This window comes from Nelusetta ayraudi, unplaced genomic scaffold, assembly GCF_046127955.1.
Source record: "Nelusetta ayraudi isolate G7.1 ecotype Tasmania unplaced genomic scaffold, CSIRO-AGI_Nayr_v1 ptg000017l, whole genome shotgun sequence".
Taxonomy (NCBI): domain Eukaryota; kingdom Metazoa; phylum Chordata; class Actinopteri; order Tetraodontiformes; family Monacanthidae; genus Nelusetta; species Nelusetta ayraudi.
Genome location: NW_027466067.1, coordinates 10,358,794 through 10,382,373, shown reverse-complemented (window position 1 = coordinate 10,382,373; position 23,580 = coordinate 10,358,794). Strand labels below are relative to the sequence as shown.

General features: G+C 45.4%; 1 protein-coding gene across 7 annotated transcripts in view; it reads left to right on the top strand.

The window, feature by feature from the left end:
* The window catches only part of kcnab2a (potassium voltage-gated channel subfamily A regulatory beta subunit 2a), an 82,052-nt gene that overhangs the window by 52,553 nt on the left and 5,919 nt on the right, over window positions 1-23,580 (top strand). For 6 of the 7 annotated variants that reach the window (XM_076025366.1, XM_076025368.1, XM_076025367.1 and 3 more), the window contains 11 exons: window positions 5,960-6,003; window positions 6,182-6,219; window positions 6,931-7,010; window positions 12,345-12,389; window positions 12,991-13,035; window positions 13,323-13,366; window positions 13,579-13,665; window positions 16,203-16,288; window positions 16,470-16,590; window positions 17,976-18,070; window positions 19,601-19,721. In XM_076025366.1, the coding sequence (XP_075881481.1) occupies window positions 5,960-6,003; window positions 6,182-6,219; window positions 6,931-7,010; window positions 12,345-12,389; window positions 12,991-13,035; window positions 13,323-13,366; window positions 13,579-13,665; window positions 16,203-16,288; window positions 16,470-16,590; window positions 17,976-18,070; window positions 19,601-19,721 (806 nt within the window). Of the gene's footprint in view, window positions 1-5,959; window positions 6,004-6,181; window positions 6,220-6,930; window positions 7,011-12,344; window positions 12,390-12,990; window positions 13,036-13,322; window positions 13,367-13,578; window positions 13,666-16,202; window positions 16,289-16,469; window positions 16,591-17,975; window positions 18,071-18,246; window positions 18,914-19,600; window positions 19,722-23,580 lie in introns of those variants that run through there. The other variant, XM_076025369.1, reaches the window with a different exon arrangement.

The following is a 23,580-nucleotide window of genomic DNA, read 5'->3' as shown; positions in this document are numbered from 1 at the left end:
TTTGTTTTACCTCTTAATCATCTTTACTTCCAACATAAGTGAAAGGCTGTTAGATATTCACCCTCTGGATTTTTCTTCGTAAACCAGCTTTGACACCAGCGTGTCAAGGCGCAGCTGATTGTGACATTACTGTATCAGACGTGGAGTCCCTCACAGGACTGTTCTCCCCTTCCTTTCCTGTATATAGCAGATTTTCCCCTCCTGGCGGGCAGTAGCAGATTTACCCCTGCATGAGAGCTGCTGAAAATGCCCGACTGGGATTAAAAAATAAATAAATCGAGCCCCAGGAAAACTCTCTGAGCCGACAATCTGTTTTTGCCCTTGCGGAATATAAAAAGAAGACGGAACTGTCTCGTTCAGTGGCATAAGCTCTATTGCTATATCCTTATACAGCAAAACAAGGAAATATGCGGTATATGTTTTAGTGTCAACAAATTTCTCTGTAAAAGAAAGAAAGGCTTTGTCAGAGAGTCAAAAGCATATGTGGTGAAAAACACACCAGACCCAACACTCTGGACATGTAGTCCAAACCAAACAGAGTTTAAATTTGTTTAATTGCAACTCATCGGAACTCAATCCAAATTTAATACACTGTGTCCAAGAGTATGCACAAATAGTATAATGAATTATAGCTGACACTCTCAAGAGTCCTTATTGGAAAAAAGAACAAATTAATAAGAACTAGCAAAACCTGAGCTGGATACTTTCACAGACATCTTAACCGGCGGTGCAAAAGCATAATTTTCAAAAATGTTAACCTCCTTGTTTGCTGGTTCATGGTTTCACAATGAATATTATGCCTATTGCAAGAAAATGGCCACCACTCGCAACTGTTCAGTTTAGATTTCTTCTTTTTCTTTTCTTTTTTTTTTTCACTCACCTTCACACCTCTCTTTTGTTCTGAAGCTTTACCATTTTATATTTGAAAACTCGAGATGTTTCAACAGGCAACAACTAAGTCATATGCAGCAAAAAAATACACTGAAAAATTCTCCCGATTGCTTTAGTGGAATTAATTTCACGAAGCCCTGTGCAGAGGAGTGAACCACCCACTGCTAACATTATCGACTGGTCTTCTCAAAGTCATCCCCATTAATTTGGTATTATTTATAGTGTTGCTCTGTGAACGTATCTATCAACACGTTCTTTTCTCGAGCCTTGCGACCTTGTTTCCTCGTCCATTACTCTGTCCCGCAATGTTTCCGCCCTCTCTCCTGCCCACTTTGAGGCTCGCACACCTCCAGTCCGTCTTGATGCGTCATTATGTATTGGGGTGGTTGAGAATGTGACTTGATGCTGTACTCTACCTCTGCAGTAGATTATCCACAGTCCCCTTAGGTAAACTTCATCAGTAATATGGTTTCCTTCAGCTCCTTGAGTTCATAGTTACTTTTTTATTTTTTTCATTAAAAAGGAGTATGGCACATATTAATAAACATAGATATGCAAACATGCCAGATTGTAGCCGGAGGCTTGCGTACATCTGTCGTCCCCTAGTTTGGCTTTGCACTGTTTACTCTAAACGAGTAAGAGGCTCTTTGAAAAATGCAGCAGGAGTCCCTGTACAGTTGATGCACACAAAATAAAGTACAGACTCCATGTTGTTAATGTCAACGCAAGGACATCTGGATATTTATATTCTTATGCAAAATTAGTGTCACCATTTCTGCATTTTTTGGTGGCAGCTGTAATGTTTCTCTACAGCATCTGTGTGACACTGTCATGGCATTATGGACCAAAGTTTTTGAGAAATAAATCAGTTTTCAGTCGAGAAGGGAGGTCCAACCTAACACTAGCAATATGGCTGTATTACACCGGTTTTTCACTCATTTGTTTTGGGCATCACTTTGCTGAATTTGTGCCTGCACAGAACCAGAATAAGGTCTTATTCCAGGTCCCAAAACAGGGTTACGATCGTATGAAACCAATAGCCAGGACAGTAAAGTCTGTGAACACATTCCGTGTTGGAATATTAATGTCCAACTGAGTCGCAGGCTTCTCACCTTCCACGTATCTTCAGACATCCGCGACAGCAAATCAATCACGCATCTCCCCGAGTTGCTCCGGCTCATTTCTTTAAATTAAATTGATTCCCTTTAGGTCAGTTGCCATGTTTGTTTAAAGGTCATTAACTAACGGTTGAGTTGGTCACTCATGGAAAATAACACAGAGTATAGAGAAAAGAGTCTGATGGTTGCAGCAAAGTTTTTTTTTTTAAAACCCAAAGGTCTGACAGCCGCTTCGTGGAAACCGGATATTTTTCCTGCCCGTTTGACCGCGACAAGCAGCAAAACAAAAACATCCAAACGATCTCACCGGGGGTCACCTTCCATCAAGGTCTTCCAAAGTTGACTGGATGATTGACTCGGACAAGCCGGATTCATTATGTCAAGCTAAAGTGTAATGCAACCTGTATGTAAACATGCCCCGAAATAGACCTGTGAGCCTCGCGTAATCAAATAGAGCAGCATACCAAAGTGTGGACCTTTGACTTGTCCACCTGGGTTTGGAGGGTCGAGGGTGTGCGAGCAGAGGACCTACCATAATAAAAGGCCCAGAAAGGTTACCTGGTATGTTAAGTGCATGCTGCAGTGCGCGTCCTGTCCTCTGTGACTGCGGTTGTACCGTACTCGTGTCATGCAGAATACAATGTCTGTGTGTGTGTGTGTGTGTGTGTGTGTGTGTGTGTGTGTGTGTGTGTGTGTGTGTGTGTGTGTGTGCGTGTGTTTGAAGGATGACTGTACTGTTGTGTTGCATGTCCGCTGAGGCTCAGCAGGAACATGATACCCTGCTGATTAGTGGCCCATGCAGAGGGTCGTCGCACTGTTGAAGGCAAGTCCCGTAAAATATTGAACAGGACAGTGTGCTGACAAAGAGAGACGTCCTGACAGTGAGAGCCACGGCAAGGGCAGGGCAGAGCTGTGCCTTCTCATATTTTTGGCCCTACACTGTGACACGCCGTGTGGCGCCATTTGGTTTTGCTACGTAAAGAATTGTACCTTCGGAATCAGTTGAATGATTCATCCACTTGTAAGTGGGGGAACTGTATAACTTTGGCCGCTCGTCAGGAAGGTGCTGACCAGCGAGGATACTCTGGTACCTTCTTTTCTCGCCTCTGCCAACAACGCCTTTGTTCTCGTCAGTGCCTTCGTCTTTACCAACATATGGACAGCGGTGAGCCAGCTAGCGTCTTGTAGCCAGGCGAGAGTTGTTTATGTCGGCGTGTGAAGTGTGCCTGCAAAGCGAGGTAAATGGTGCCTGGAGGACAACCAGGACGGCTTTGTCAGCTGGGTATTCTACCGGTTAGAAGAAAATAATTTTGAAACTGTCGTTTTATGAATGTGATTGACTGGCGGCATGTCCACGGTGCATCTCTGCCTACCCACCCTACGATGACTGGGATAGGCTCCAGTGCAGGACTGGCAGTGACAGAAAAGGGGTGGATGGATGGATCTTGACGACCTTCGAATGGAAAGCATTTTCTTGCTTTCGGAGATTTAAGTGGATTCCAAAACCCATCTAGCTTCCTTTGCGGTTCAACAGCTGGAAGGTATTGCAGTGGTCAAGTTGTGTGAAAATCTTGATGCTGTACAGTTTGTAAATCATCCTGTTGCTGTAGACATTAGTGTGTGGATGCTGCTTTGGTGGCAGTTTTGCCCAAGCTGGATGAGTTTGGCGGCCCCTTTGCAAATCTCTGCTGTGAGCTCCGACCAGGTTCAGATGGATACCGAGGACGAATCCCAAGGAACACTGTGACTATCTCCAGGTTATGGTTGTGTATATGTATAGTTGTTTTTTTTTACCACACATAATTTTGCCATGCTCATGCACAGCGTTTTTAACTTCCAAAGCAGGACAAAGCGTCAGTCCGGATTAACATGAAGCTCATTAGTGCATTTTTTTTTTGTTTGTCCTACTATTAAACCAATCTGAGTCTGGGTGCATCATTTAAAGCACATCCAATAAATGACTTCAGTGACTTGCTTTCACTTTTGATTATCCCTGCTCACGGCCGCGCTGCACACCCTCCAGCGGAACATTTGTCTCCAGCTAGACACAGTTAATTGTAGATTAGCTCCATTGGTTCGCCGGAGGCGACGTGTGTTAACCTTCTGCCTGCAGTGCACCGTGAGAGCCACGTGCTCCCAGTGGATTCTCTTATCGCTCGCTTTCTCCTACACGAGCGACGGTGGCTGCTCATAGGTCAGTGGTCCCCCATCAATTACATCATCTGACCTGAGGATTCAAAATGTGGCATGGCTGCAAACCCCGTCAACCAAATAGGCTTTTTTGTTTGTTTGTTTGTTTTGAATAGAAATACGTGCTGTGTAGAATTTTATTACTTCGGTTCTGGAGCCTTTCTTGGCTCAGGAAGCGGCAAAGTTTTCAGCTTTTACGAACCTAAGCAGCGAAAACAAAAGACTCAAATTGAAACGTGGGCCTGCGATCGTCAAAGGAGGCTCGGCAATGCGAAAAAAACGGTGGAACTAATGACGCTGAATGATGGTGAGGACGTCTAACTGGATTATCTCCTCCAGAATAGTAAGCACTATACACGCAGATCCAACCGCGCGCACGCAATAAATACCACTCTTGAAGAATTGAAAAGGCTTTTTTTTTTTGGTTTTCAGTTGGCTACGACAGAAATGTAGTCCACTTAGCCTACTTCAAGGCTTCAAGGGGATGAGTTGTTGTTGAGATGTGCCATATGTATTTTTAACGGTTTAGTCAGTGTTATTGGACTTGGTGTTCAGACCATGTTGAAAAGAGTGTTTTTGTTAGTCAGAGCGGCAACTCAGCAATCTTACCGTGGCTTCACAAGACACCCACACACACACACACACACACACACACACTGTACTGCTCACATATACAGTCACAAGCACAGCCACTGAACGCGCATATCTGCGCGCACTCGTCAGACACCTATCCGTCTCGTTCTCGGCTTCCTTTTTCGCTGCTTTTACATGCAGTCATGTAAAAAAAAAAAAAGAATGAGTGATCCTCCCTCCCACTCGCCCACGTTACATCATCCCCGGTGCCACCTTTCTTTTATTTTCTCACCGGCTCGTCTCTGAAACCGAGCTTGACCAGGAGTTGCAGGCAGAGTTCTTCCCCCGCCCCCTTTTTTTTTTGGGGTCTGTCAACCCGAGGTGGCCGTTAGACATCAGAGGACGTCTCCTTTAAAAAGAAATCGGCGATCAGGCCAATCCGACCTGGTCTTTCATTTTTGGGGCTCATGCTGTGATTTTCAGAGTGGGGTGGGGTGGGGCGGGGGGTGGGTGGTCTGTCTGGGCTGCGAAAGGCTCAGAGACGGCAGCTTTAGCGGCGGCCGTTGCTGCATGTGTGTCTGTGTGTGTGTGTGTGTGTGTGAGAGTGAGAGAGAGAGAGAGAAAGTGTGTGTGTGTGTGTGTGGGGGGGGGGGTTGTTCAGATGGTGGCTGAGGGATCCTAGTGTGTTTTTACGGGATGTCACGGTGGGCATGTCTAAGACCCACTTCGTCTTTCTTGACTTTTCTCTGACATTTCACTGCACATACATGCACGCAGACTCACACAATCACACACACACACACAAGCAAGCAAGCGCTAACGTGTGTTGTCAGCACATGCCGTCATGTTCCTTCCTCCAGCAGCCTATCTTCCATGTGCAGACCGGCTTCAAATCCATACAAAGTCCCGTTCCTTTTCAGCATCTATGACTTTAAGCTTCCGCCGCTGTAAGAGCCTTAAAGAACAGACTTTTTTTATTTATTTATTTATTTTTTACATTGTAGGCGGTCGGTGATGGGTGTTGTTTATTTGCCTATCAATCCAAGTTGGGAGTGGGAGGGGCAAAGTTGAAACCCTATCTTTTTTTTCCCAATACAAAATAACCCCCCAAAAAAACGGCAACAAACAAAAACAGTGCCAACACAGTGCTTGCATTAAATTTAATGTGATTCCCTCTGTTTTGACAGAAACCTCGGGAAGTCAGGCCTCCGGGTGTCCTGCCTTGGATTAGGTAAGAGTCAAAAAAAAGTTTTCCTTGAAAATATTCATGAGTAGAACTCTTGACCTGAATTTCTTATTCGAGAAGAGCCGGCCGGGAAGAAAAAAAAAACAAAAAACGACGACTTGGCTTGGATTCATTTTTATTGTTTTTGCACGTGTCCTGATCCCGCCCCTCCCTGTCTTGGCAGGAACGTGGGTGACGTTCGGCGGCCAGATAACGGATGAGGTGAGAACAGATGGATTCTGTCATTTTCCATCAGTCAAAGTGCAGGAATGGGAAACCTCCACGTGATCTGGCACGGCCCGAGCTGCCTATTTTTACCTGTGCCAAAGTGGAAACAAACTGACCGAGGGCGTCAACAGCCGCTCTAACCCTCCTTTTAAAGGTTAGGTGTGTAACATTTGGAGATTTTGAGGGAGAAAAGGCGACGTCAAGTGGTTACATTTTAGATTGCACCGTCTTTCACTCTCGCTCCCCCTTCTGAGCTTGTCAGCGAACTACAGTGGCCTAGCCACCCAAAACCTGGATGCCTCTTCCACTTTCTTCTTCATTGGTTTAGCAGTCACCCTGATTACGAAATGTGCTGTCAGGCGGCTGGATTTTCCACACCGGGCTTCCGTAGAACAACGGCATCCGGGAAGTGGCAGCCAACTAGGAGCAAGACCCTTGTTCTACGTATATTCTTATATATGTGTGAGAACCATTCAAAGACAAAGAGTAGGAAAACCAAATTACTTTTATTGTACTGCGATTACTCACTCTTATAGACGTATTTATGGGCAGTAGATTACGTTTTTACCAATATAAACATTAGAAAGTCAAGCCAAATGTTACACACTGGACCTTGACATGGAGATGGAAGTTTGATGATCGTTAAAAGTTGCTCCTCTCATTGTCGCCCCCCCGCCCCCCCTGCCCCGTGCTCTCTCCCAACAGATGGCGGAGCAGCTGATGACTCTGGCCTATGAAAACGGAATCAATCTGTTTGACACGGCGGAGGTCTACGCTGCTGGAAAGTGAGTGCGGCTTGTGCAAATGAGCAGTCAAGGCAAATGTTATCAAGCTGCGAACGCGATTAGCAATGCAAAGCTCCACGTATGGATTGTGTGAGTACGGGAGGGGGGGGGGGGTGATGGGTGGGAGGGAGGAGGTTGGGGGGCATCGCAGGTTAAAACGGAAGCAAATGAACCGCAAAATTAAGGCGGCCGCAAATACCCTCTTACCACATCTAGACTCATGTTGAGAAAAAAAAATAACACAACTGGTAGATGAAATTAATGACCTGATCACTGCTACCGTGCAATGTTCCAGTTAAATCCCCAGGCCCTCCTTTCAAGTGGATGTTCTTTGACCCAGGGCACAAGCTTACGGTGGCGTCTGTCTGTTTTCCCTGCTGTGCCGCCCGTGAAGTGGTCGTTTTTTTTTTTCTTCTTATAAATGCCAAAATAAGTTTCGACTTTCTCCGCCTTTGCATCCGTTGGTATCACGTTTTGATCGGCCTTAATTCGTTTTTAAATGCTAAAAAAAAATAACCAATGTGTAGTTGTGTAAACTTATAAAGCGGCATTATTTTTGCAAAACAGATTATGGCATGAAAACAGGTTGTGTCAAAGCACATGTAATTATTGCTATGCAAACTAAATACTGTCGGTGTTAGCCCACTTTTGTGGACAGTGGAAATGAATTAAATCACTGTTCTGATTTTAGAATACCCTATCAGCTACTGAATGTTGTCGTTAGCGATTAAGTTTGGCCAGAGGCAGCTTTATCGACATGCTAGCTAACAACGGAGACAAGATATCTCTCACTTTTTTTCCTTTAACGAGGACAGGGAAGGTAAGATTCTTACGTTCCTTGTTCGGTCTGCTACATCAAGTAGCGTTGCCTTGCCTTTAACACGAGCTAATGTTGAAGACAGCTAAGAAAACAATGGGGCTTTGGCATTAGCCGTAGAATTGGCTGTTAGCATCTGGCAACACAGCCATTACTAACGAGGCACGTCCGCATCGTTGACTATCAGAGGTTCTGTCATGCCAACACTGCACATGTGCAGGTCAGCTCCACGTGGAGGAAAAACCATGATGGAGGGGGGGGAATGAAGCTGGTAAATATGTGGTCAAATAACACTGCCATCGGGTGGTGCGGTGGGCCGAGCTTTGGATCTACTAAGTGTTTGACTTTGAGGTCTGTGTCAGTTAATGTCTTATTAATGTCTTATCAGGAATGCGTCTTCTGCCACGCGATGTCCTGGTTGTTTAACAGTCCGCCGAGCTCTCAGCTGATTCCACGTGGCCCTACTTGTTGTCAGGAGGAAAAGTGATGACTTTCCCTGTCCTCGATTTGTTTTTGTTTTTTTGGACCCGACACCAGGGTTGACCCTTTTCTATCGTCACCTTGTTATTTTGGCAGTAAAGTTCGCCAGGGTTCAGATATTTATTGTCCCGGTCTGAATTTACGGGAGAGCCGATGATGATAGTTTTAGCCTCAGAAGTCGTTCCCTGCAAACGCGCCTCATGTAGTCTTGTTTTAACTTCTGCCATGGATTAATGTGGCTTTGTGGCAACTTTGAGTGCTTTGAAATAATCTAAGGGATTATCCTCTCCTAACAGTATCTCCGATTAACTGCACCAATTCCTTTTTTTTTTTTTCCTTTTTTTTTAATCCTCCCCAGAATACCCCAGTATTACCATTATGTCTGGGGAGATGCGTCAGAACGTCTCAAAGAAGGAAATCAAAGGAGGGGGGGGGGGGGGGGGGGAGAGAGAAAAGAAAGAGAACCTGCAGAAAACCTCTCGGCGGCTTTTTCCTGGTTTCTCGTCGTCAGCAGCTGCTGCGCTGCCTCGTGCTTCATTGTCCCGGGGAAGCTCTCCACAATTTGACGTGTGGAGCCTTCACATTTTTTTAGGGATGTTTGGACCAGAACAAGTTCATCTTCAAATTAAGGAAGCATTCCTTTAAAAAAAAAAAAAAAAGAGAGAGAGAAAGAAGAGGAGGAGAAGATGGAGTGAGGCTGCAGTTTGTTAGCATGTGATGAATGAGCGTTTTTATGTCAACGTGTCTCACAGCCTCCGCCGCGTGTTGCACAGGTGTTAATCCCGAGCAGCTCAAAGAAGCTTATGTCGCGCACAAGTGGAACAAATCGCACACTTTGCACATCAGAGAGTGGCGAGAGAGGAGCTTTCACACGGAGTCCTCGGTCCAGGCTTTACCTCCGTCACCTCGGCAGAAGTTGAAGCGACGTCGCTCGCCGATACAACAAGGCCAACGCTTCCTTTGTTGCGAGTGTGGCAGATAAAAAAAAAAAAAAACGTTTTCCAAGCTGTGCTCATCTTCTTTTCTTTTCTTTTTTTTTCATTTCTCTTTTTTCTTTTTTGTCTTTCCCTTCTCTGTTAAGCCCTAAAAACATAACAGTTACAATTACAGTTACATAACACACGCTGATTATAAGCGCTAATGCTAGCATAGCTATCCCAGTTAGCGGGCCTTTCTTCCTTTCGTTTCTTGTAAATTGCGTCAATAAATATCTGCGGCTTGCAGAAATAAACGCGCGCTGCTCATTGAACGCACCGTGACGGCTGTTATCAGCAAACACGCACGCGCACACACACACACACACACACACACACACAGTGTTAAAGCATTACAGTGCACGCACGTAATTGGCAGAACGGAATTTATTTCATTTTCTTTCGGGCTTAGACATTTCGCTCTAGATGCATTTTAATTGCGCACCATTGTGATAAAACACAAACAAATTGGATGCATAATTACGGAAGGAGAAGAAATAACCAAATCGGATAGTAATAAACTATAACAACTCCACAAATAATTCACCGCCGAAAGTGGCGGCGTCAACTCCGAATTAGGATTCAGACCCAATTAATGGCTGGATGAACAGAGCCGAGCGGCTCCGGGCACAACTGTACCTTGTGTTGTGAGTTCGTATTACTCAAATTTCAGCGGGGGCACCGCAGCAGCGCGGCGAGTGGGCGTTTGTCTGACACGCATGCCCACTTACACTCTGATGCACACAGACACGAACATGAAGGCCCCTCAGGGGTGTGTAGGGAGGGTTGGGGGTGGGAGTGGTGTTGGGGGAAAAAAAAGGTATTTGTCCAGCTGCAGTAGCCATGAGACTCGTTGGATGTGCAGCCTGTATCGGAACTTATAGACATTAACACACCCGGGAAATATTGAGACAAGCAGTTTATTTTATTACATGTCTTGCATTCAAATCATCATCAAATCAAGAATGTTTGAGCCGAGTTATTTTATTTTTATTTTCACGCATTGCCGCCTGTTTCTTACGCCGTGTGGAGCTTTACAAAACACGTTTTTTGCTGTTTGAAATCTAATTAAGGCTGACAATAAAAGGACGGCTTTTGGATATAAACGCTGTCAGGGAGAAGGTCAAAAAGGTTTTTGAGACATTGTGAGAGGGGAGAGGGAAAAGGGAAAAAAAACAAAGAAAAAGAAAGAAACCCCTCAGCCAAGGCTAGCTATTCAAGAGCCGAGCTGCTGGCGGGGGTAAAATAGAAAGAAGCCACTTTCAAGTGCGGCATAAAAAAACATCTCGGAGGCAGACGGCACAAAGGTGCACAAAGAATTCATTTGCGCCGCAGCTGCAGAGAGCTCGCGTAGCAGGAAATAAAGGTGTTTTTGTTGGTGGCTGCGTCAGTTCGAGCATTAATGCTTGTGTAGATCACACACACACACACACACACACACACACATATATGTAGATATATATTCTAAAGTGGTTTATTCAAAGGTCTTTTTTCCGCACTAACCAGCCACAACTCTGAAATAAATGGTTTACTATCAGCAGCGTCAAAGAATAATTGGATCGTTCTTAATGTGTTTGGAATGAAATAGGTCTCAGTCAGTGACGATTGGCTCTGTCATTGCGTTAAAGTGTAGACGGTTATTTATTATATTGTGTTATTTTTATAACACACTCGGGGCCTTGCAGCTCCGTCAAGAAATTCTGCCGATGATGGATGGATGGAATTGATTCGGATGGCCTGTAGTTGCGAAAACGGCGTTAGCGCTAGCGCTAGCGTTAGCTACCCGTAAGCAACAACACCCGTTTTCTTCCATACTTCATTGCTTGAATTGCTTTTATGTGATTACTTTGATTCGTTTTTCAATTTACTTCCTGAGCCTTTTGATCAAAACATTGTAAAAAAAAAAAAGAAAAAAAGAAATCCTTTTAAAACCACATCGACGAAAGGTGGCAACTTTATTAAGCGCTGCCCGCCGCTTGATTAAAAAGGGAGGACGTGTGTCGGTGCTTGTCAGCGAGAGGCGACAGGTGGAGACGTCCCGCCGACAGGATTCTCCCCCCGGTCCCCTAATGAGCCCCCGCGTGGATCGTAATGTCACTCGTTAGCGGCCCTGCGGCTGCTAATGAGTGACGCGGTGGCCGCGCCGACTCCGATCGTATTGCTGGCCGGAGCTCGCCACTCCGGAACAGGTGCACGCCGGTGCATAGCCGGACCTCCGCTAGCTCGTTGGCTCGTGCATTCTCTGCGGCCCTCGAGCCCCAGCACGCCGATGAGTGGACGTTTCAGTCAGTCTGAGCAGCTGAAGTAGGCGAGAGCTACGCTGTTGCTCACAAAGGGGGACAAAATACAAGAAGGAGACTCCAAAGGAAGAAAAAAGCAAAGTCCATTACTGCCGTCGTGGCTGTGTTTCTCTAATGCTAGCCTTTAATAACTGCTGACTTGACCCTTTATACGGCCAGCATTACGTAAGGTCATTTCCGTCGGCCCACTATTACACACAATGAGATTGTAACGAATATGACGGGCGCTTTTCTTGCTGCCGGTCACATTAGTTCTGAGTCACTCTGTTTCTTTGGTCGGCGACGTGGCAAAGTTGTTTCACTGTATCACCCAAGTGACGTGTTGACAAATGAGAACATCTCTCAATGCTGATGTAAAGTGTGACTGGTCAGAAGGAAATGAGTTTTCTTATCATTTCAAAATTTGAAGATTAGAAAATAATAGAAGAAGAAGAAGAAGAAGAAGATCGTTGATTAGAAAATCATTTTAGCCTTAAACTGGAGCATTTTTATAAGGCATTCTAGAAAAATTATCATTTTAAATCCCCTATTAATGCTCCAGGATTGAAAGATTTAATGGATGTAAAGGATTTAAAAGTGCTGAGTGTCCTGTAGAGGGTCCACCGCAACACTAAAGTGACCTCCTTGCAGTTTCCAGCTTTCCTCTACCTCCTGCGTTTGAATCACGTGACCGCAAAAACCGGCCAGTCTGAACCTTTACCATTACAGTCTGTTTTCAAAACCTCTCTAACCCCGCCTTCTCTCCCCTCCCCCTCCCCCGCAGGGCCGAGGTTGTGCTGGGAAACATCATAAAGAAGAAGGGATGGAGGTACGACACGCACTTCCGATTTACTTTGCCGGCGTTTTTTTTTTTTTTTAATTTCCGTCCCAGACGGCCGCCCTAATCTTCCACCATCTTCCTCCGCGCCGTTGCAAATTGCGGCGGCGAGGGGCTTGAGAGATGAAAGATTGATGCGGGCGGGCCCGGGCCCCTTCCTCCCCCTCCCTCCCTCCCTCCCCTCCCTCTCCCATGCTGAATAAAGGATGAAGCGTTTGCTCCTTGTCTCCCACTTTTTCCAACGCTAGTTGGGCGGTTGTGCTGCGCTGTCAGGTAACTCGCCCACAACGTCCTGCGGCGGCCGGGCCTGTTGGCGCCGTCTTGGCGCCGTCGCACCTATTGTGGGATGTGGGCGTGTGTGACGTTGTGAGAATAAAGTAGAAAAGGCGTGATTTCCCATTTGATGTGTAGGAGCTCCAACATGTGCTGTCTTCACTCTTCTTTCATATATATATATATATATATATATATATATATATATATATATGTACATATATATATTTCTTCCCTGTACTTCCTACTCACTGCTCCTGTGTGGCAGATGTTGTGAAACAATTTTTTTTTCTTTTTTCTCCACTTTCCACTTTTTCAGACGCTCCAGTCTGGTGATAACGACGAAGATCTTCTGGGGTGGAAAGTAAGTTTCGTCTAATTTTCCCCCCGACTTGTTTGACGCTCCGCTAACGGGATCGCGTGTCGCCCGGATCAGTCCGTTTGTCGGCCACTTTTCAATATGGCTGAAATATTTATGCGTCGGGTCGTATTTCACCACCGGAGCTGTGATGCGGCTGCATATTACCGCGGAGGGGGTCAGTCATATTTCAAGTGGGGTTTATTTATTTGTTAGTCGTTGTAGTTTGTTTTGTTTTTGTTTTTTTTAACCCCCGGGCAATTTTCTTCTTCTTTTTTTTTTTTTTTTTGCAGGGCTGAGACTGAAAGAGGGTTATCCAGAAAACACATTATAGAAGGTAAGCGGCAGCACTGCCGGTCGGTGTCGACGCTGCAAAAACAGCTTCAGCAAAAACAACAGAGAAACCTCTTAATTAGTGTCGTTGGCTGAAGGGGAATCAAAATGAGTTTGTAATGTGCTGCAAATTTTGGGGGTTGTGGCGTGTTTGAAGTTGCAGCAGCTCCTTCTTTCTCAGAGCCAGAGTGTTTTGTTTTTTTCCCCCCTCCACAGGTTTAAAGGCCTCCCTAGAAAGACTGCAGCTAGACTACGTGGACGTGGTTTTCGCCAACAGACCCGACCCCAACACGCCCATGGAAGGTGAGCCCTCGGCTCCTCGTCGCCTCATCGCCTCCGTCCTTTATGTCCTGCCACGTTGCACTTTGAAAATACCAACTCGTCGGAGGTGGCAAAAGTATGCACATTCTGTACTGGAGTAAATGTACGGATACCTGTGTAAAAAAAAAAATTAAAAAAAATACTCTGGTAAAAGTAAAAAGTACTGATGCATCCCTTTTGCTCAAGTGACAGTAAGTCGTACAACTTCTGAAATGTAGTTAAGTCAAAATTAAAAAAAAAAAAAAAAAAAAACATTTCTCCATGAAACAAAAATGGAAGAACTTTGCTACTCTCCATAGTTTGTTAGTTTTTTTTCGTTTTAACTACAGCACAACCAAACTGTAATCAGTGGTTACTTTTAGTAGTTACTAGTAGTTTAGTAGTCTCTAAAAGTTCTGACCAGTGAGCCGTTATTGTTGGATGATGACACTTTTAATGACAGCAACCACTGTTATTTGCTACTCTTTATTTTCTCTGCACTGAAAAGTACTGAACACTGACCCCAGATCTGAGGCACTCTGAGGTACTTTTTCCAATGTAAAAACGAGAAAGCACAGGCATTTGTGTGCAAATGTAGGGAGTACAATTAAAAAGCAATCAGACAAATATAAATACTTGAGTAAAATACAGATACCCAAAAAAGATACTCAAGTACAGTAACGAAGAATCTTGTACTTGGCTAACCCCCGCCCCCCCTGCACCACGTCCTCGTCTCTATGACTACTGGAACAAGGCGAGGGCTCCGATGTACGATCCTTTTGTAACTGAAACGTCTATTTTTAAAGTGCTGCGCGTGTCGTCCTGCTGCTCCCACCTCCGCAGCCAGAGCCAGCGAGCAGAGATACTGATGCGGGAGACCTTTAAATGGCAGAGTGCTGACTGTGTGTGGGCCCAGTTGGGCGCCCGGGGTGCATCTGCTCCCAGTGTCAGAGTGCCCCCCACCACCCCACTCCCCAGGGTTAGAGGTCGTCCAGGGGTTGCCTTCCGCCCCTGACTCTCTTCCCCCCCCCCCCCCCCGCCCCCACACCCCCACTCCATGCGGCTCCGGCTCCTTTGCATGCTTGCGCAACACTTCAGCGCCTCGTTAGTCGGGGGGCAAGCGGAGCGATCCGACGGGAGCGTCTGGCCGATTCTTTTGCCCGCCTGCCCCCCTGACGGAGTGCACGCGGTTCGCCTAGACAGATTTAAGCCTCCGTCTCCAGTTCTGCGGTCGCCGGACCATCTGGTGCGTTTCATTTTTCCTTTTTTCTTCTTTTTTTTTTTTATCCCTGCAGCAGCCGAGGGGCAACGGCGCAGGCAGTTTACAGAAAAGAAAAGAAAAGAAAAGAAAACTCTCTGATCATGGTCGGCCACTGACCAGGTTGTGATGTATTGTTTGTCCAGAAGTGGATTAAATATACATAGAAACTGTATATGTTTAAATATGTGTGTGTGTGTGTGTGTGTGTGTGTGTGTATATATATATGTGTATATATATATATGTATGTGTATATGTATATATATATATATGTATATGTATATATATATATATATGTATATATATACATATATATGTGTATATATATATATATGTATATATTTATATATATATATATATATATATATATATATATATATATATATATATATATATATATATATATATATATATATATATATATATATATATATATATATACATACATATATATACATATATATATATATATATATATATATATACATATACATATATAATCTCAACACCACCCATATACATATATCTGTTCTCATAAAGATATATATATATATACAAACACATACATATACATAGAATAGAATGGAAGATAGATATACAGATATAGATATATATATATAGATAGATAGATAGATCTACATTTTTTATACATGTTTTTATATATACTTTTTTTTATGGTGATGTTGAGATTATGATCTGCATTTCACAGATGTAGCTGTGAAATTCCGCTCCCTGTCTCATGTGGCATGATGACAGAAAAAATCTGCCCAGTGTTGACAGGAGACCTATGAGATTAATCCACCCGGTCAACACCTAATCCTCGATGTACATTTCATTTTATGTACACTCACTCCCACATACATATTCCTTTAACCCTGCTGATTTTTTTTTCCCTATAAATATTCCAACTATGCCCCCCCCCACCCCCCACCCCCCCTACACGGCCTTAATTAAAAGGCCTGGGCGAAGCCGCGGCTGTCATCTCCTGTTCTCTTCACTCGGGCCTCGTCTGATGTCGCCCCCCAGATAAGGACACTAACTTCTTTAGCGTTTTTACATGGACGACGTTCAAGTTGCGCCCCGTTATCAAAGGACGTCATCCACATCAAAACGAATCACTCACCGCTCTGATTACCATAATCAGCTTTTCCGCTCGTCATCCTACCAAAGGGGCCCCGCAGACGCGTCTTTCAAGGCGAGCCGCAGCTCCGTCGCTCGCCGGAAACCCCCCCCGCCCCCCCCTCTCTTTTCTACATTTGTTTTTGTTTTTTTTTCCTCGCAGAAACGGTCCGAGCGATGACCCATGTGATAAATCAAGGCATGGCCATGTACTGGGGAACGTCCCGCTGGAGCCCGATGGAGATCATGGTGAGACTGTAGACTATGTCGTGTTTACATCGTAGCCCGAGGGCTTCCTCCTTAGCCGCTGAGGTATGGATTTAGATATCACGCCGCCTCAGCCCACCGCTGTCCTCTCCTCCGCGCGTTGGTCTGTTCTGTCTACGTCGCTGTGAACTCTTGCTTTTTGCTCTTGTGTTTTCCCCTCAAGGAGGCGTACTCGGTGGCGAGGCAGTTCAACCAGATCCCTCCCATCTGCGAGCAGGCCGAGTACCACATGTTCCAGAGGGAGAAGGTGGAAGTGCAGCTACCTGAGCTGTTCCATAAGATAGGTGAGCGCGAGAGATTTGGTGGTGGAGCAAAGAGAGATTTGTTTTTATGTTAGTGGTGGTAGCAGGGTGAGAATTAAAGGGATTATAGGAATTAGACGGTCGGAGATTATCTTTCATCACTGAGAATCTCCTGAAGGCCCAGCGTGCAGCATTTACAGGGATCTATGAGCGTGAAGCGGAGGAATTATACACGTTCAATGTATTTATTTTGGTGACGTGGCTAAAAATAAATAACTATTGTGTTTTAACGTGCACGCGTTAAGCCTTTTCTCACCGCAGCTGATATAAGAAAGGCGTGACATCAAGTGGGACGTCAGGAAACGGGGATTAACGTCAACATTGCTCACAATATGCAGCCTTACCATAAGATGCTACTGAAAGCACATGATGGATGATGTGATCAGTGTGTGGAAGGAAGTACCCGAGCTGACGGGTGACGAGTCACTGTATTCGGACTCGTTGACGAGTGAGAAAACAGGAGGACACAGTTCAGTTCAGTCGCTGGTCATAGCAGATGGAGGAATCCTGACGAGGCACCAAAGATGCTTTGGATTGTGCAAGCAACAAACTGACTGCAACCACACCACCTTTTTGTCTTTGAAATAAGTTGCAATGTATGGACACAATAATGGACACCGACGTACATTCACTACATGTAGATATACAACCTCCTCCTTTGAGCCGTATTCAAATGAGCCCGTTAGAAAATGAATGGAAAAGGCATCATTACATCATCAAAACAACTTTCTCTAATAGTTACTCCTGTGAGGTATTTTTATTATTTCATGTGCAAAACACTTTATGGGAACAGATTTGCCAAGCATTCAACTGAATGAGCTGCACTGGATTATGACTTCAGCAATACTCGTCTGCTGGTTTTGTTTTACCTTCTGCTTCATCAGGTAGACGAGCAGTCCCGCTAGCTATGAAATCACAACGTAGCTTCCTTCAGTTCCATTAAATCACTTCATGGAAATCATTTTAGATGTCATAATGACCCATCAATAATCAACTAGCATCCCGTAAGTAAAAGAAATGACTTAAAATAACTTAACCAACTAAGGTCTGCAAGGCATGCATTTTTATTTTCTCTTTGATATTAAGGCTAATTGGGACCTGATGAGTGTAAAAACAAAGAATTATCTTTTTACATGATACAGTTTCTGAGGAAAATTACGTCCACATATGAGATATTACATATTTTATACATTCCAAATTGCACCACATTTACGTCAGGTATTAGCTTATCACACACAGCACGACATGATTTAAATCCAAATCCATCTTAAAATATTGAACTGAACGGAGAATGATTTGCAGCCTCCGAGCCCGGCCTGTGCCCGGGAGAGAGAGGGTGACGGCTGATCACATGGTTGTGTCCTCAGGTGTCGGGGCCATGACGTGGTCTCCCCTGGCCTGCGGGATCATCTCGGGGAAATACGACGGCAGGGTCCCTCCGTACTCTCGGGCCTCGCTGAAGGTAGACCAGACGCAACGCCGCTCACTGCCGCCCCCCACCCCCCCCCCCCCCCCGCCCCCACCACTCCCCATCCCCGCCCCTCTCTGATCGCCCAGTGTCACCCTTCCGTTCACTGTGTTTACCCCGCCGCTCGCACAGGTCCTGTGTTTTGCTCATCGTGTGTTTGTGTCTTTCAGGTGCTCGCCTCCCCGTCTGTGTGTTGTCAGTGGCGTGTTTGACTGCTGTGTAGCCTTTTTTCTCTCCGCCGAGCAGGGCCGTTTGCCAGCTGGTGTCAGCTTAACTCATTTTAGCGCTCGCGCACACACAAACGCACGCAGCGCTAAATGTGCACATCATGATTTGGATCGTTCGGTCATTCATTCCGTCTTTTCTTGAAGAGAATTGGAAGCTACGATAAAGCTTCCAATGTAGCCAATCAGTGTTTGAACAGCAATTGTCCCACTTCAACGTGTCCTCAGAAAACAGGCAATCAACTTTCATTCGTACGGCGCTAAATCACAACCAAAGGCGTCTCGAACGGCTTTGCACAATGAGGATTAAACCAACCGAACCCTCCAGGTGCAACAGCAGCCAAGAAAACTCCCCAGTGGGGAGAAACCCAGAGCAGATCCGGAATCCAGAGGGTTCTCATCTGCTTTGACTGGTTGGGGTGAAAAGTTAAATGCAAAAATGAAGAGATAGAAGTAGTGGCAGGAGTAGTGGAGTGGCAGGCAGGCTAGAGGGAGTTGCAAGGTGAACAACCAAATACTTGCAAAACTCTCATCGTGTAGATATAGACATAATATAAAAAAAAATTATATATAGAAAGACACATAACTACATGTACATATATACATATATGTATTTATTATACATATATATGTATATGTATATATGTATGCACATACAGTATATGTGTATATATATATATATATATATATATATATATATATATATATACATACATACATACATACATACATATAACAGTTAAATAGACCTGAAAAGTATAATAGTGGACTGTTTTTGCTGCTGTCCATAGAAAATATTAGTGAGAAGAGGGAATAAATAAACCTTTTCCCAGTGGTCCAGTGTACTTCTTGGTGGACAACATCCTGGATGCAGAGAGTGCGAGGCCAGCTCGAACGGCTGACGTCAACGCTGTGATGTGTTGTGCAGTGCAGTGGCATGTTGTGTGTCCACGGCTCGTGTGTCAGCGGCTCCTGGCTCATGTCACCGTAGTTCCATGTTTGGTGTCGTGCACTACTTCCTGTTTATGGTTTTTTTTCCCGGTGTTTGCTTGTGGATGTTTGTGGTGCCCCCGTATTATTAAACTCAACTCACTCGCTCGCTCTTCTGGTGCAAATACCAGCTTTTTCTTGCATTACTATTTTTGTCTTCTTTTTTTTTTCTTTTTTTTTTCTCATTTTGTGGAACGTAACCCAACCGCCAGGAGACAGAGTCGCTTGTTTGAAAGCGGGGCCCTGCTGACGCGGGCGCCGTGTGAGCAGGGCCCCGCCTTTCTGAGCAGGTGTGCTGTGCTTTCGACAGGGTTACCAGTGGTTGAAGGACAAGATCTTGAGCGAGGAGGGCCGGCGTCAGCAGGCGAAGTTGAAAGAGCTGCAGGCAATCGCGGAGCGGCTGGGCTGCACTCTGCCCCAACTCGCCATTGGTACGCAGACGCACTCTGCTGCTCTCTCTCTTTCTGTCTGTCTGTCCGTGCCTCTTCCTCGGAGGTCGGCGGCGCCCCCGCAGCTGTCCGGGTTTGAATGTCGTGCGTGTGTGTGAGTCTGTCTGTGTTGTGATGTGTGGACGTCTCAGAAACCAGCGGTAAACAGAAGGACTACATAAGAGGTAAACTGAAAATGTTGGGCCAAAGAAAATACAATATCTTACGGAATTGTATTGCTGCCATACTAAAAAAACAAAAATGCCAAGTATCACATAATTACGCAAAAGTTTCTAATTTTTACCTGACAATCATGTTATTTTATGATGACAAATTGAAACAGAACAAGTCATGAGCAAGGCACCAGTTTGCACAATTCGATTAAACTGTACTTTAAACTTCCACTTTGTAATATTTGGCTTGATCTGTGATTATTATATTGGTAAAAGCTTAATTTCCTGGCCATAAATACAGAAATAAAAGTGTAGATTTGCAGTACAGTAAAAGTAATTTGGGTTTTCCTACCCTTAGAACACTTCTCATTTACATATAAGAATATACATATAGCAATTGTCTTGCTCCCAGTTAGGTGCCATCGTACATCACCAAATTCTTGAGGAAGCCTGGTGTGGACACTTCAAGCTGCCTAACAGCACGTTTCGTAATTAGGGTGAACGCTCTTGTCTTCACATAAACCGACGAAGAAGAAAGGGGACAAGGTATGGGTGCGCAGGCCACCGTAGTTCACTGGCAAGCTCAGGAGAGGCAGAGAGAGTGAAAGACGCTGCAATCTAAAATGTTACCACTCGATATCACCGTTTCTTCCAAATCTCCAAATATTACACGCTTAAGCTTGGTTTGAGACCTGGGCAACTTATTGAGCACAGTCCATGACATTAGTATATGTACTACTGAGAAGGATCTTGAAATACACGGGGTTGTAAAGTAGGAAGAATGAATTCGACCCTATTGATGTTAGCGTCGTTCCTCATTGATCGACTGGCGGAGCACGGAAGGCTACATGGGTACAAACTCCAGCATCTCAACTGCAGCCGAGCATAACTCGGTCATTTCATGCATCTCCAGTTCAGTCGGAGACGCGTGAAGAGACAGTTTAGCATAATAATAATCATAATACATTTATTTATAAGCGCCTTTCTGAGCACCCAAGGACACTTTACAGGAAAAACAAATGCAATAAGCCAACAGTTAACAGCTACACACAGAAAAGTCAGTAGAGTAGCATCATTTAAACAGATGTGTTTGTGCCTTTGCTTTCCTCGTTTCGAATTTATCTCGTAAAAACGTGAAACCTTTCACGAAAGTACGTGATACCGAGCCTTTCACTTTCCTTCACGTATTTTTCACGTAAATACGTGAAACTTTCACGTAATTACGTAACGCTGACCCTTTTCTTTTTTCTTCTTTTCTTTTTTTTTTTTTTTTCTTTAGTATGGCAGCAATCCCCCAAGATGAGACTCTCTGATTGGTCCTGTACTGTGCGGTTCCCAGTCTATATTTCCTTTACGCACCGGTCCGCCGCGCACCCGACAGTTTCCGGAGTCAGCGTTAACGCAGCATCCGAGGCATAGATCAGCGAGCGGCCGATATCGATCGGCTGCCAGAAAAGTGAGAAGGCGCAAACTCCAGAGGGTCGCGGCGGGTCCTGCGAGGGCCGTTAAAGCGCCGGGACGTCGGGGACGCGGCGAGTAAATCTGGGACTCCCTCCCCTATCGAGGCAAAGATCGCAGTAGATTTTTCACCCTCGCACTGACGCAGTGCAATAGATTAGGTTTCACGGTCCATTAGCGGAAACCCTCATCTCTCCCAATTACCATAAATCCTTCCAGCGCTCCCGAAGGCAGCGCGGGAGATTAATGTCTGCCGCGCAGCCCTCTGCATCACTGCGAGCTCCGGTGTTGAATAACAAAAAACAGAACTAAACTATAGAACAGTGACAGAGCTCTCTCTGCCTCTGGTGTTGCGCTGAGATTTTGCAGGTGGAATCAGGAATCAGATGCTTTTGCCTAATAAGTGACAGTCGGGAGGTGATTCCGTTGCCCTCGGCCACCCAGCGGACAGCTTCCAACTGCTGTCAGTTTGGCCCGTGGTCTCACATCGGAGGAAGATTTTAGCAGCAACACGGAGCCTAATCCCACTATTGGTCTGGCAGAGTTGTACATCCCTTTGTGCTGTAATCTGCTTACGAGTGTATTTCCCTCAGTTGTAAAAGCGTGAAGTTGCGTAACGGCTCCCATTGGCGCAGCGAGCACACAGAGGAGAGATGAGGACGTTGTGGCGGACTGTGCAGCCAAGTTGCAACAAGGAAACTGTCAAATTATCTGTTTGCCTACGTACCCCCCCACCCCCGAATTCAACTCCTTCTTAGCAATCACAATTGAAATGTTGTCCATTTTCTAGTTGCCCAAAGTGTTTTCAAAACCATGCAACCATTCTGGAGGTTTACAGAATGACAGAAAAAGACAACATGTCTACTTAATGCTTGCACAGTCTCATCCAAGTGTCTGTAAAGGGATAGTTCAACATTTTTTCCTTGGCAAATTCACCTATATTGCCTTAATGCTCATAGTCATATTCTCTTTGATGAACCATGGAAGTGAAAGAACGGGTCTCCTTCCCTCGAAATGTTTCATTTTAAGGTTTTTAACATTTCTTGGTGCCCTGAGGTAAATGATTCTCTCAAGTCATTTACCTTCATGTTTTCTCATTAACAGACGCTGATTGATAGTGATGTGATGTCAGCTGTCATTTGTACTGATGTAAAAAAAAAAAAATGCATTGATGTAAGTGCGGATTGATGGGTGGATGGGTGGATGGGTGGATGAATGGATGGATGGGTGGGTGCGTGGATGGATGGTAGATGGATCGACAGATGGATGAGTGGATGGATGGGTGTGTGTGTGGATGGATGGATGAGTGGATGATAGATGGGTGAATGAGGGGATGATAGATGGGTGGATGGATGGATGGATGGATGAGTGGATGATAGATGGATGAGTGGATGATAGATGGGTGGATGGATGGATGGATGAGTGGATGATAGATGGGTGGATGGATGGATGAGGGGATGATGGGTGGATGGATGAGGGGATGATGGGTGGATGGATGAGGGGATGATGGGTGGATGGATGAGGGAATGATGGGTGGATGGGTGGATGGGTGTGTGGCAGGATGGATGGATGGATGGGTGTGTGGCAGGATGGATGGATGAGGGGATGATGGGTGGATGGATGAGGGGATGATGGGTGGATGGATGAGGGAATGATGGGTGGATGGGTGTGTGGCAGGATGGATGGATGGATGGGATGATGGGTGGATGGATGGGTGTGTGGCAGGATGGATGGATGAGGGGATGATGGGTGGATGGGTGTGTGGCAGGATGGATGGATGGATGGATGAGGGGATGATGGGTGGATGGGTGTGTGGCAGGATGGATGGTTGTGTGGCAGGATGGATGGATGGATGGATGAGGGGATGATGGGTGGATGGGTGTGTGGCAGGATGGATGGTTGTGTGGCTGGATGGATGGATGGATGGATGAGGGGATGATGGATGGATGGTTGTGTGGCAGGATGGGTGGATGGATGGATGGATGGTTGTGTGGCAGGATGGATGGATGGATGGATGAGGGGATGATGGATGGATGGTTGTGTGGCAGGATGGGTGGATGGATGGATGAGGGGATGATGGATGGATGGTTGTGTGGCAGGATGGGTGGATGGATGGATGGATGGTTGTGTGGCAGGATGGATGGATGGATGGATGAGGGGATGATGGGTGGATGGGTGTGTGGCAGGATGGGTGGATGGGTGGATGAGGGGATAATGGGTGGATGGGTGTG